Here is a 14,594-nt window from a genome sequence, read left to right on the forward strand (position 1 = left end):
TCCCCATGGTCCTTACGGAGTCCCCAGCATCCACTACGGACTATGAGAAATAGAATTATCGGTAAGTAAATTCTTATTTTTCCTCTGCTTTGTGAATCGTAGGCTATCTATCCTGCACCACTAACCATGTATAAGGTTCAGCAATGCTTTTACTGCCATTAAAAATTAATAGTGAATTTTAGTGCATTACCAGCCTTTTCTTTCTAATGTAATCCCCTATCTTTATTGAGACCGACATGTACTTGTTCTCGTAAGTCACTTTATATGTCATATATATAACATTTCTGTTAAGGCTAAGCCTATGTTTAAATCTTTAATACCATAATTCATTTAGAGGGAATTTTGCCAAAATATAGGATCCTCATTTCCTATTGCTGCATGTTGTACCAAGCGCTCAACTGAAAACTGCACAAGGAATAGGAGGAGTGTGCAGATTGCCATATGTCATGCAAGAGATGTTCGGGAACAGCTTCAATATGTATTACAGTGAGCTGACAACAAGGGGTTTCGTGAAATCATTTCAAGCTGGACTCTTTCTGCTCTCATCTACAACACATGTCCGGTTTTTAGACAAAATGAAGTGTCCTTGATGTTGTTATATTTGTTTAATTGCACTTTAGTGATTTCTAGTGATTCAGTGTATAATTGGTAGTATTACTGTATCATTGATTTGCAAGGCACTGGAGTGCTCCGCAGCATTTGATGGAGGGGAAAATGTGACATACGTACAAAATGACATTCTAATTGGCAGAGGGTCCAGCTTATACCAGAGGAGCAAGTGTGGCTCAGAGTGGAGATTGGGACAGTTGTGAGGGTGTTAGTGTAGGTTAGAGTAGGGTTGGTATGAGGGCATTAATGTGGGTATTATAGGTATTATAGATGGGAGTAGGGTTAGGGTATTATTGTAGGTAGTGTAGACGTGAGAGTGTATTAGTGTGAGTAGGGTAAGTATGAGGGTATTAGTGTGGGTATTAGTATTGAAAGTAGGGTAGGTGTGAGAGTGTAATAGTGTGGGTATTATGGGGGGAGTAAGGTAGGTGTGAGGCTATTAGTGTGGATAGTATGGGTTGGAATAAGGTAGATGAGAAGGTGTACTAGTGTGAGTACGGTAGGTGTGAGGATGCCTTAGTGTGGGTAGTATGGGTAGGTGGGAAGTTGTAATAGTGTGGGTAGTATAAGTGGGAGTAGGGTAGGCGTGAGGATGTGATAGTGTGGGTATGGTAGGTGTGAGGGTGTAATAGTGTAGGTAGTATAGGTGGGAGCAGGGTAGGTGTGAGGGTATTAGTGTGGGTAGTATAAGTGAGACTAGTATATATATGACAGATGAAAGGAAAAAAGTGAGTTGTGAAGCAAACAGAAGGTTCTATTCATGAAGCAGTGAAAAGTGTGGAGAAGTTGCCCATGGCAACCAATCAGCATTGAAGTAACATTTATAATTTGCATACTATACAATTGTACGGAGCAGCTGATTGGTTGCCATGGGCAACGTCTCCAAAGGCTCACTTCTCCACTCTTTTCATTGCTTCATGAATAGACCCCAGAGAGAGGGGGTTCTGGAGTGGGGTATGATACTGCAGATACAGCTCGGAGAATATAGAATGCACACTCCTCTACCATCAATGTTTCCTGGTCTAAGAGTGTGGCTGGCCATAGGAGAAGTTGTTGGGGATGTAGTGCAAGATGGTAAATCAGGTTCCTATAATGTCACAGAGATTTAAGATTTTTAAATTAATGCATCAGAGAAGTATGTGAATTTATTACACACAGTTATTACTTTCCCAAGTGCACAGGAAAAAGTTACAGAGGGAAGTGGAGTTGTGTAGGTAAACAATACCATTCATGGGTGATGTGAGAGATGTGGATTAGCTAGGAACAATTGTTCTAATCTGGTCCAGGTCAATGGGTGTAGTGCAGGTTAATTTACCACCTGGCTGGGGTTAATAGAGTGGACAGTCTCTGCACCTTTGACACGTGATGTGACCCAGAAAGCTGATGGTTGGGCTTAGCGTGTCCAGCAACCAATCATAGATAGAAACCGCAATCACATTTTAGCTGATGCAGCAGCTTAACCAATATTGAAATAGCAATAACAGCAGAAGTGAATGGGTCCAGCAGCCATGCTCAGCATTGGATACGGATGGTAGTTAGTAAACCTTTAAAACAGTCATGCTTTTGGAGTCCTCTCAATCCTCCTCATTACTGTGCTGTTTGCCAAACCGTATTCACATACCTGATTCTTAAGGAAAGTAGGGGGTATGGCATAGAGAGAAGCTAATGAGCCGCTTATGCTGTATGCCGGCTGCATATATATATATATATATATATATATATATATATATATATATATATATATATATATATAATATATATATACATATATATTTGACTTTATTATCTCTGATGTGTCAGGATGAAACTGAAATCTATATTATTGGTCAAAAATAAAATATCCGTAATCTCTATTTGGGGGGAAGGGGGGGCGGGGATAGAATTGTCAACCATGATTGGTTTGTGAAAATGTTCTAGACATTTCAAATGAATGCATTTGTGTATGAGGCCGAATAGGGTAAAGCTGCTCACACACAAGTCTGTGTACTTCCCTGTCACGCTCCTGCCATCCACAGCATGGTGGGTAGCTATGGTAACCCTTTCCTAATATGCTAAAACCAAGTTGCACTTTGTAAAACACACAACCATTGACACTGTGACTAGCTGGTAACTTTGCAGGCTAATAGAACCTTTAAAAAAGAAACAAAATCCCAAATGAGTCCCGCACTCACCTCACCTTTGTTTCATCACTTTGGATCCCCTTCTCTTGTCCCGTGTTGGTTCCCAGATAAAATGGGATTTTCACAAGGAAGGGTATAAAATGCAGAGAACGCCACCAAGGATCTCCATGATGGACCTCTGTTCTCAGGAGACTTCATGCCACTGGCATGGATGATTTTGAAAGCCCCAGGGTGATACATTTTGGCAGTGAATTGTAATCATATTGTACCAGTACCATACACCACTTCAGTCTGTACTGTAAATTTACTATTCCCCCAATTCTAATAGGTCATCGCAAAATTCAGTCTAAATTCTGTTTCTCTGACGTCCTAAGTGGATGCTGGGGACTCCGTAAGGACCATGGGGAATAGCGGCTCCGCAGGAGACAGGGCACAAAAGTAAAAGCTTTAGGATCAGGTGGTGTGCACTGACTCCTCCCCCTATGACCCTCCTCCAAGCCTCAGTTAGGTTTTTGTGCCCGGCCGAGAAGGGTGCAATCTAGGTGGCTCTCCTAAAGAGCTGCTTAGAGTAAAAGTTTTGTTAGGTTTTTTATTTTCAGTGAGTCCTGCTGGCAACAGGCTCACTGCAACGAGGGACTTAGGGGAGAAGAAGTGAACTCACCTGCGTGCAGGATGGATTGGCTTCTTAGGCTACTGGACACTAGCTCCAGAGGGACGATCACAGGTACAGCCTGGATGGGTCACCGGAGCCACGCCGCCGACCCCCTTGCAGATGCTGAAGAGAGGAGAGGTCCAGAAATCGGCGGCTGAAGACTTCCCAGTCTTCTTAAGGTAGCGCACAGCACGGCAGCTGTGCGCCATTGCTCTCAGCACACTTCACACCAACGGTCACTGAGGGTGCAGGGCGCTGGGGGGGGCGCCCTGGGAAGCAATGAAAGTACCTATGCTGGCTAAAAATACATCACATATAGCCTCTGGGGCTATATGGATGTATTTAACCCCTGCCAGGTTGTCAGAAAAACGGGAGAAGAAGCCCGCCGAAAAGGGGGCGGGGCCTATTCTCCTCAGCACACAGCGCCATTTTCCTACACAGCTCCGCTGCTAGGAAGGCTCCCAGGCTCTCCCCTGCACTGCACTACAGAAACAGGGTTAAAACAGAGAGGGGGGGCATTTTGTGTGGCGATATTATAATATATTAAGATGCTATAAGGGAAAACACTTATATAAGGTTGTCCCTGTATAATTACAGGTTGAGTCTCCCTTATCCAAAATGCTTGGGACCAGAGGTATTTTGGATATGGGATTTTTCCGTATTTTGGAATAATTGCATACCATAATGAGATATCATGGTGATGGGACCTAAATCTAAGCATAGAATGCATTTATGTTACATATACACCTTATACACACAGCCTGAAGTTCATTTTAGACAATATTTTTTATAACTTTGTGCATTAAACAAAGTGTGTGTACATTTACACAACTCATTTATGTTTCATATATACCTTATACACACAGCCTGAAGGTCAGTTAATACAATATTTTTAATAACTTTGTGTATTAAACAAACTTTGTGTACATTGAGCCATCAAAAAACAAAGGTTTCACTATCTCACTCTCACTCAAAAAAGTCCGTATTTCGGAATATTCCGTATTTCGGAATATTTGGATATGGGATACTCAACCTGTATAGCGTTTTGGTGTGTGCTGGCAAACTCTCCCTCTGTCTCCCCAAAGGGCTAGTGGGGTCCTGTCCTCTATCAGAGCATTCCCTGTGTGTGTGCTGTGTGTCGGTACGTATGTGTCGACATGTATGAGGACGATGTTGGTGAGGAGGCGGAGCAATTGCCTGTAATGGTGATGTCACTCTCCAGGGAGTCGACACCGGAATGGATGGCTTATTTAGGGAATTACGTGATAATGTCAACACGCTGCAAGGTCGGTTGACGACATGAGACGGCCGGCAAACCAATTAGTACCTGTCCAGGCGTCTCAAACACCGTCAGGGGCTTTAAAACGCCCATTACCTCAGTCGGTCGACACAGACACGGACACTGACTCCAGTGTCGACGGTGAAGAAACAAACGTATTTTCCATTAGGGCCACACGTTACATGTTAAGGGCAATGATGGAGGTGTTACATATTTCTGATACTACAAGTACCACAAAAAAGGGTATTATGTGGGGTGTGAAAAAACTACCTGTAGTTTTTCCTGAATCAGATAAATTAAATGAAGTGTGTGATGATGCGTGGGGTTCCCCCGATAGAAAATTATTGGCGTTATACCCTTTCCCGCCAGAAGTTAGGGCGCGTTGGGAAACACCCCCTAGGGTGGATAAGGCGCTCACACGCTTATCAAAACAAGTGGCGTTACCGTCTCCAGATACGGCTGCCCTCAAGGAGCCAGCTGATAGGAGGCTGGAAAATATCCTAAAAAGTATATACACACATACTGGTGTTATACTGCGACCAGCGATCGCCTCAGCCTGGATGTGCAGCGCTGGGGTGGCTTGGTCGGATTCCCTGACTGAAAATATTGATACCCTTGACAGGGACAGTATTTTATTGACTATAGAGCATTTAAAGGATGCATTTCTATATATGCGAGATGCACAGAGGGATATTTGCACTCTGGCATCAAGAGTAAGTACGATGTCCATGTATGCCAGAAGATGTTTATGGACACGACAGTGGTCAGGTGATGCAGATTCCAAACGGCACATGGAAGCAGAAAAAGACACCGTCTTTTCAGCCTCAGTCCTTTCGTCCCCATAAGGGCAAGCGGGCAAAAGGCCAGTCATATCTGCCCAGGGGTAGAGGAAAGGGAAGAAGACTGCAGCAGGCAGCCCCTTCCCAGGAACAGAAGCCCTCCACCGCTTCTGCCAAGTCCTCAGCATGACGCTGGGGCCGTACAAGCGGACTCAGGTGCGGTGGGGGGTCGTCTCAAGAGTTTCAGCGCGCAGAGGGCTCACTCGCAAGTGGACCCCTGGATCCTACAAGTAGTATCCCAGGGGTACAGATTGGAAGTTCGAGACGTCTCCCCCTCGCAGGTTCCTGAAGTCTGCTTTACCAACGTCTCCCTCCGACAGGGAGGCAGTATTGGAAACAATTCACAAGCTGTATTCCCAGCAGGTGATAATCAAAGTACCCCTCCTACAACAAGGAAAGGGGTATTATTCCACACTATTTGTGGTACTGAAGCCAGACGGCTCGGTGAGACCTATTCTAAATCTGAAATCTTTGAACACTTACATACAAAGGTTCAAATCAAGATGGAGTCACTCAGAGCAGTGATAGCGAACCAGGAAGAAGGGGACTATATGGTGTCCCTGGACATCAAGGATGCTTACCTCCATGTCCCAATTTGCCCTTCTCACCAAGGGTACCTCAGGTTCGTGGTACAGAACTGTCACTATCAGTTTCAGACGCTGCCGTTTGGAGTGTCCACGGCACCCCGGGTCTTTACCAAGGTAATGGCCGAAATGATGATTCTTCTTCAAAGAAAAGGCGTCTTAATTATCCCTTACTTGGACGATCTCCTGATAAGGGCAAGGTCCAGAGAACAGTTGGAGGTCGGAGTAGCACTATCTCAAGTAGTTCTACGACAGCACGGGTGGATTCTAAATATTCCAAAATCGCAGCTGATTCCGACGACACGTCTGCTGTTCCTAGGGATGATTCTGGACACAGTCCAGAAAAAGGTGTTTCTCCCGGAGGAGAAAGCCAGGGAGTTATCCGAGCTAGTTAGGAACCTCCTAGAACCAGGCCAAGTGTCAGTGCATCAATGCACAAGAGTCCTGGGAAAAATGGTGGCTTCTTACGAAGCGATTCCATTCGGCAGATTTCACGCAAGAATTTTTCAGTGGGATCTGCTGGACGAATGGTCCGGATCGCATCTTCAGATGCATCAGCGGATAATCCTGTCTCCAAGGACAAGGGTGTCTCTTCTGTGGTGGCTGCAGAGTGCTCATCTACTAGAGGGCAGCAGATTCGGCATTCAGGACTGGGTCCTGGTGACCACGGATGCCAGCCTGAGAGGCTGGGGAGCAGTCACACGGGGAAGAAATTTCCAAGGAGTGTGGTCAAGTCTGGAGACTTCTCTCCACATAAATATACTGGAGCTAAGGGCAATTTACAATGCTCTGAGCCTAGGAAGACCTCTGCTTCAAAGTCAACCGGTGCTGATCCAGTCGGACAACATCACGGCAGTCGCCCACGTAAACAGACAGGGCGGCACAAGAAGCAGGAGGGCAATGGCAGCAAGGATTCTTCGCTGGGCGAAAAATCATGTGATAACACTGTCAGCGGTGTTCATTCCGGGAGTGGTCAACTGGGAAGCAGACTTCCTCAGCAGGCACGACCTCCACCCGGGAGAGTGGGGACTTCATCTGGAAGTCTTCCACATGATTGTGAACCGTTGGGAAAGACCAAAGGTGGACATGATGGCGTCCCGTCTGAACAAAAAACTGGACAGGTATTGCGCCAGGTCAAGAGACCCTCAGGCAATAGCAGGGACGCTCTGGTAACACCGTGGGTGTACCAGTCGGTGTATGTGTTCCCTCCTCTGCCTCTCATACCCAAGGTCCTGAGAATTATAAGACGGAGAGGAGTAAGAACTATACTCGTTGCTCCGGATTGGCCAAGAAGGACTTGGTACCCGGAACTTCAAGAGATACTAAGAAGGGACTTGCTTCAGCAAGGATCATGTCTGTTCCAAGTCTTACCGCGGCTGCGTTTGACGGCATGGCGGTTGAACGCCGGATCCTAAGGGAAAAAGGCATTCCGGAAGAGGTCATCCCTACCCTGGTCAGAGCCAGGAAGGAGGTGACCGCACAACATTATCACCACATTTGGCGAAAATATGTTGCATGGTGTGAGGCCAGGAAGGCCCCACGGAGGAATTTCAACTCGGTCGATTCCTGCATTTCCTGCAAACAGGAGTGTCTATGGGCCTCAAATTGGGGTCCATTAAGGTTCAAATTTCGGCCCTGTCGATTTTCTTCCAGAAAGAATTGGCTTCAGTTCCTGAAGTCCAGAAGTTTGTCAAGGGAGTACTGCATATACAACCCCCTTTTGTGCCTACAGTGGCACTGTGGGATCTCAACGTAGTTCTGGGATTCCTCAAATCACATTGGTTTAAACCGCTCAAATCTGTGGATTTGAAATATCTCACATGGAAAGTGACCATGCTGTTGGCCCTGGCCTCGGCCAGGCGAGTGTCAGAATTGGCGGCTTTGTCTCACAAAAGCCCATATCTGATTGTCCATTCGGACAGGGCAGAGCTGCGGACTCGTCCCCAGTTTCTCCCTAAGGTGGTGTCAGCGTTTCACCTGAACCAGCTTATTGTGGTACCTGCGGCTACTAGGGACTTGGAGGACTCCAAGTTGCTAGATGTTGTCAGGGCCCTGAAAATATGTTTCCAGGACGGCTGGAGTCAGGAAAACTGACTTGCTGTTATCCTGTATGCACCCAACAAACTGGGTGCTCTTGCTTCTAAGCAGACGATTGCTAGTTGGATGTGTAGTACAATTCAGCTTGCACATTCTGTGGCAGGCCTGCCACAGCCAAAATATGTAAATGCCCATTCCACAAGGAAGGTGGGCTCATCTTGGGCGGCTGCCCGAGGGGTCTCGGCTTTACAACTTTGCCGAGCTGCTACTTGGTCAGGGGCAAACACGTTTGCAAAATTCTACAAATTTGATACCCTGGCTGAGGAGGACCTGGAGTTCTCTCATTCGGTGCTGCAGAGTCATCTGCACTCTCCCGCCCGTTTGGGAGCTTTGGTATAATCCCCATGGTCCTTACGGAGTCCCCAGCATCCACTTAGGACGTCAGAGAAAATAAGAATTTACTTACCGATAATTCTATTTCTCGTAGTCCGTAGTGGATGCTGGGCGCCCATCCCAAGTGCGGATTGTCTGCAATACTTGTACATAGTTATTGTTAACTAAAACGGGTTATTATTGTTGTGAGCCATCTTTTCAGAGGCTCCGCTGTTATCATGCTGTTAACTGGGTTCAGATCACAGGTTGTACGGTGTGATTGGTGTGGCTGGTATGAGTCTTACCCGGGATTCAAAATCCTTCCTTATTGTGTACGCTCGTCCGGGCACAGTATCCTAACTGAGGCTTGGAGGAGGGTCATGGGGGGAGGAGCCAGTGCACACCACCTGATCATAAAGCTTTTACTTTTGTGCCCTGTCTCCTGCGGAGCCGCTATTCCCCATGGTCCTTACGGAGTCCCCAGCATCCACTACGGACTACGAGAAATAGCATTATCGGTAAGTAAATTCTTATTTTTTCTACCATACACAAAGGCATTGTGTGTCCTCTGTGGTACGTGGTTGTGCAAAGTATAGCTGCATGCATGGTGTCGGCATAACAGTCTCGCTCGTAGGTCTCCAGGCACCCTAAGGCATGTGCCTATTTACCCCACTGATGGCAGTTGTCGTTTTTTTGCTCAGTTGAGAAATGCAGTGCTTTTTCCTATGCAAATATATACCGTTACTATGAAATAAGGTACTGATGCTCGCCTTACCTGCTGAAGGTCCTATGGCTAGGTAAGTGTCTCCGGCAGGGCCGGATTAAGCCTTGGGGGTGCCCGGGGCACTTAAGACAAGGGGGCCCCAGTGGAAGGCGGGGGAGTGTATTTTAGATTGTGCATACTCCCCAACATGACCCATTCCAGGAGGGATAAAATGCTGTTTACCTGGACTTCATTCTTAATATATGATTGGTATCACCTGTGTTGAACTATTTCATAGATATGAAAGGTGTTTCAACACAGGTGATTGCAATCATAACTTAATATAGCATGTTATCCCTCCAGGACTGAGTCATGTTAGGATGTATGGATTGTGTATATTAAATTTAATCCAATGGGGTATATTAGATCTAAACTAATAGTTGAATAATGCCAGGTTACATAGGACCCAGGCCCGGCGACAGGGGGGGTCAAAGGGGACACCCGTACCGGGCCCCGACGTTGTGAGGGGCCCCAAGGATCTGGGCATCAACCATGGCATCAAGCTGTGTCAGTGCAACACGTAGGATGGGGTAAAATTTAAATGGATTGCGCTGGCCGGAAGAGAGCCGTGGCACTGTATAGTTGACAACTCCGTCGGTGGAACCCAGACGTGCACGCAGGGGGGGGGGGGGTTCAGAGTACCTAGAAACCCCCCCTGGCCGCCGGTCCATCTGCGCTGCTGATCGTTTTTTGTGTGTGTGTATACAGCGTGAGGAACTGACAGGCTGCAGCAGCTCCATCCTTACACAGAGACGCTTGCTTCTTGGTGCCTGTAGAGGGAGCTGCAGTGACAGCGCAGCACACAGCTCCTCTCAGGAGGTACTGTACTTGTACGTGAGGTGAAAGAGAAAAAGGCTGGTGACGGTGAGGGCACTGGGTAGGCAGTGGATGTGTCCAATACTCTCACTGAATCCAGGTGGGTGTTAGATACTGTATGTTGGGATTGAAGGAGAGGCCGGTGGTGTGTAATAAAATAGGCTGGCTGGGGGGGATGGTGATGGAAGGCTGTAGTTACTTATAATGGTGTGTGTATGTATGACATGTGTAGTGTGTGTGTATGCAAAGCATGCTATATGCATGTATAGTGTGTGTGTATGTACACTATGAATGCATGTATACTGTGGGTGTATGTATGCATGTATACTGTGTGTATGTATGCTATACGTATGTATACTGTGTATGTATGTATGTATGTATGTATGCAGTGTGTATGTATGCTGCGTGCATGTATACTGTATGTATGCTGCATGCATGTATAGTCTGTGTGTGTGTTTGTATGTATGCTGTGTGCATGTATACTATGTGTGCTATATTGTGTGTGTGTGTGTGTGTGTGTGTGTGTGTGTGTGTGTGTGTGTATGTATGCTGTGTCCATGTATACTGTGTGTGTGTGTGTGTGTGTGTGTGTGTGTGTGTGTGTGTGTGTGTGTGTACGGTGGTCCGCCACTCCTCTGACATTCAAAATAATACTCAAGTGCCCTCTGTAAATAATTATAATCCTGATAAAAAAGGCAGGTGCACTCAGATATTACAAAAAAATTGTAATGATGCAAAGTCACAGCATATTCACGTTTCGGGGGCCCGTAGCCCTGACATGTTGATATGCTGTGACTTTGCATCATTACAGTTTTTTTGTAAAATCTGAGTGCACCTGCCTTTTTTACTGGGATTATATACAGTATATTCAAACACAGTACATGTATACCCACCCACACATATACGTATACAAACACATGAATACATACATGTACGGAAACCCCCCTATGGAAATCCTGCGTTTGCCACTGGAACCCCCCCCCCCCCCCCCCTCTCTGCGGCGGTAACCCAGCCACTGCCCACATTCACCTGTCTGTGTCCCACTGTGTGCGTAGATATCACATGACGCATCCATGCGACGCTACACCCTTCACTTACTCCCCGCCTTTCACAGTTCACTTAAGTCTTTGCAGTGGCGACGGTCCTAAGAGGAGCCCAGTCCAGTGCCCAGGAGAAACACTGGACTGCAGGAGAAACAGCCCAGGCAGCTTGGAACTGGAGGATAGCAGTGGTATTTTGGTAAGTGACAGCAGCCAGAGTGTGGAAACGCTGTCACGCAGTGTCTCTCATGAGCCAGAGCATACAATGTTTTAAAAAACAAACAAACCAGATAATATTCAATAATGCAATGCTATTTCAAAGTAATGCAGCATATTTTTATTAAAGTGCATAGTGAATATTATCTGTGTTTTTTTATAATATTTAAAAAAACATTCAATATGCAATTTAATAAAAATATACTGCACTACTGCTGAGGATATGCTATAACACTATCTGCATTTTCAATAGAACGTCTCTACCTGATAGCAGTGACATTAGTGGTTTTTATTAATATTGTTGAATTGTCGGCATAATGTTATTTTAGAATTAAATAACATTATGCCAGCAATTCAACAATATTAATAACAAATACTAATTTCACTGGTAGAGGACTTCTATTCAAAGTGCAGATAATATATTATGGTCCACTTTGCTCAGCAGTAGTGCAGTGTACTGTATGTATAGTAACATCCCTAACTGTGTGGAGTTTGTATATTCTCCCCATGCTTGTGTGGGTTTCCTCTGGGTACTTGAGTGTCCTCCCACACTCCAAAGATATACTGTGTGCAAATCAGTGTGTGTACACGTGTTTAGGGCAGACTAAATGGGCCAAGTGGTTCTTATCTGCTGTCAAATTCTCTATTTCTTTGTGTTCACCTGAACAATACACCTATATGGCAATACATTTATTGGCACATGCAAGAGACGGATGTGCGGGTCTGATATCCGGGGGGGGGGGAGGGGGAGGTGTTTGGAGGGAAGAGGGGGGCCCCAGAGGTATCAGTGTACCGGGCCCCGAGATTTCTGTTGCCGGCCCTGACCCAGGCAGGGAGGAGGAGAAGATGGGATCCCTGTGTCACTTACAGCTCTCTCCACCCTCCTATCTCTCCTCTGGTTGGAAAGCTTAATCGGTAGCTCATAAGACCTGATACTTTGCCGGGTGTAGTATGTCTGACCGGCGCTCAGGAGACCGCCGGTCAGCATACTGACGCCGGGATCCCGGCGGGGAGGGGTGAGTGCAGCAAGCCCCTTGCGGGCTTGGTGGCGACGGGTTCTATTCCCACTCTATGGGTGTCGTGGACACCCACGAGTGTAAATAGTCCCTGTTGGTCGGCATGCCAACCATAGGGATAGTAAGGAGGCGGGATGTCGGTGGAGGTCATGTGACCATCGGCCTCCCGACCGCCGGTCACATGATTACCACCCACTCTGCGTGCAATGCATACTGCCCTCTGGCTATCTGGTTCTGCTACTGCGTGAGAGGGAAAGCTAGTGATGTCGGTGTGCTCTGTCTGGGGGCCCCACTAACAAAGGGGGGCCCGGGGTACTGTATGCCCTGTGACCCCCCCTTAATCTGGCTATGGTCTCCGGGTGCTATGACGTTGCTGACATGGAGCAGTCGGATGACAAAAAGTTCCAGGCAGCAGTGTTAAAATATACCAGCAATGACAATAGTTCTTTCCGTTTCTGGGAAACAAAAGGTGCCAGGACTTTGTAACGTTGAGTACTCCCGGAGAAAATATGAACCTATTTTTTATGTTTTGTTAAAAATAGTAACATATCTTTGTTTGGAATGTTTCAGGTTGCATTATTACCATATCTGGCCACATGACCTTCACTAGTAACAAGTCCATGGAGATTGAGGTGTTTGTTGATGCGGATACTTTAATTGACGACACCCAGGAAAAATACCGCGCAGTCAGCGCTTTCTTTACCTATGTCTCCCTAAGCAAAGATGGTAAAACCCTTCCGGTTCCTCAGCTAGTGGTAAGTAGGATGTCACCGGGACTTTAAAGGGAAAACACGTGAACATACAGAACTTTTTTATGTTTGTAGAAATTACACTGAAGCTGTCTAACAGTCCCTTATCTACATGGGTGTCACTGCATTTCATAAGACTTTATACCGCATTTTTATGTTGTATGCTGTGTGTGTCTACCTCAATAGAAATAACAAAGATAAATGAGTAAAATGTTATATATATATATATATATATATATATATATATATACACATATACATACACTGTATATTATGAACAAATATATGGATGGTCCCAGTGCGCTTCTCTTTGGCTATAGTTGTTTTTTAAAGATTTTTTGTTTGTTTGATCTTAGTATATTTTGAACTGTTTTTAAGCAGCTCCTCTTGATAAGAACCCACCAGTACAGGTTCTAGTGAAACACTATTGCTTGGCTGGTGATCAAAAGAGCACTATGTTCTAAAACCGTTTTAGTAGTTCTCCTACTGTATATACCAGGATTTGGTGATATTAAACTAATCTATTTGGATTTTGACATATCCTTATATCATGTTGACTATATGGTTATCTTATGGGATACATGATACAATGATATGTCAAAATCCAAATAGATTGGATCATTATAATATGTGTGTATATATATGTGTGTGTAATAGATACATATATACAGTTCCAGTCAAAAATGTGGACACACCTTCTCATTCAATGGTTTTTATTTATTTTCTACATTGTAGATTAATACTGAAGACATCAAAACTATGAAAGAACGCATATGGAATTATTATTTTTATTACCAGTTATTTATATAGCGCGCGCACTTTCCGCAGCGCTTTCCAGGGAATACTTAGCCATTCACATCAGTCCCTGCCCCAGTGGAGCTTACACTCTATGGTGGTCATTCCGAGTTGATCACTCGCTGACGATTTTCGCAGCGCAGCTATCAAATGAAAAAACATCAATTCTGCGCATGCGCATGGTACGCAGCGCGCATGCGCTAAGTACTTTCACTCAGAACTTTGTAGTTTTACCCAAGCTCGAGCGACGTTTTGCAGTCGCTCGAGTGTTCGTAGTATGATTGACAGGAAGTGGGTGTTTCTGGGAGGCAACTCAGTGTTTTCAGGGAGTGTGCTAAAAACCGCAGGCGTCTCAGGCAAAAACGCAGGAGTGGCTGGAGAAACGGGGGAGTGGCTGGCCGAACGCAGGACGTGTTTGTGACGTCAAACCAGTGTCAAAGTCGAAAAATATAGCGACCTATGATGCCTTGTACTAACCCCATGCGCTTGCCCGCTGCACGTGCACATTCTCTCCCGTACGTGCGCATATTCGCAGTTGTGTGACGGCGCCTCCACGGTCGTGCGCTCAGGCGCGTGGTATGTGCATTTACGGTAGAGTTTGTGTGCGTCTGGCGGGCGACTCGATCGTTACATAGTTAATCCAAATAATGTATTTTATAGGTTATGGTCCCCTTAATAATATCAGTAAGTTTGTTTAGTGTAACTGG

At 45.7% G+C, this 14,594-nt stretch overlaps 1 protein-coding gene across 8 annotated transcripts in view; it reads left to right on the forward strand.

Moving 5' to 3' along the window:
• ACOT7 (acyl-CoA thioesterase 7) overlaps positions 1 to 14,594 on the forward strand; it is a 509,309-nt gene that overhangs the window by 403,048 nt on the left and 91,667 nt on the right. For all 8 annotated transcript variants that reach the window (XM_063943422.1, XM_063943415.1, XM_063943421.1 and 5 more), the window contains one exon: positions 12,914 to 13,098. In XM_063943422.1, coding sequence (XP_063799492.1) covers positions 12,914 to 13,098 — 185 coding nt within the window. The remainder of the gene's footprint in view (positions 1 to 12,913; positions 13,099 to 14,594) is intronic.

This window comes from Pseudophryne corroboree, chromosome 10 (assembly GCF_028390025.1).
Source record: "Pseudophryne corroboree isolate aPseCor3 chromosome 10, aPseCor3.hap2, whole genome shotgun sequence".
NCBI classification, from domain to species: Eukaryota; Metazoa; Chordata; class Amphibia; order Anura; family Myobatrachidae; genus Pseudophryne; species Pseudophryne corroboree.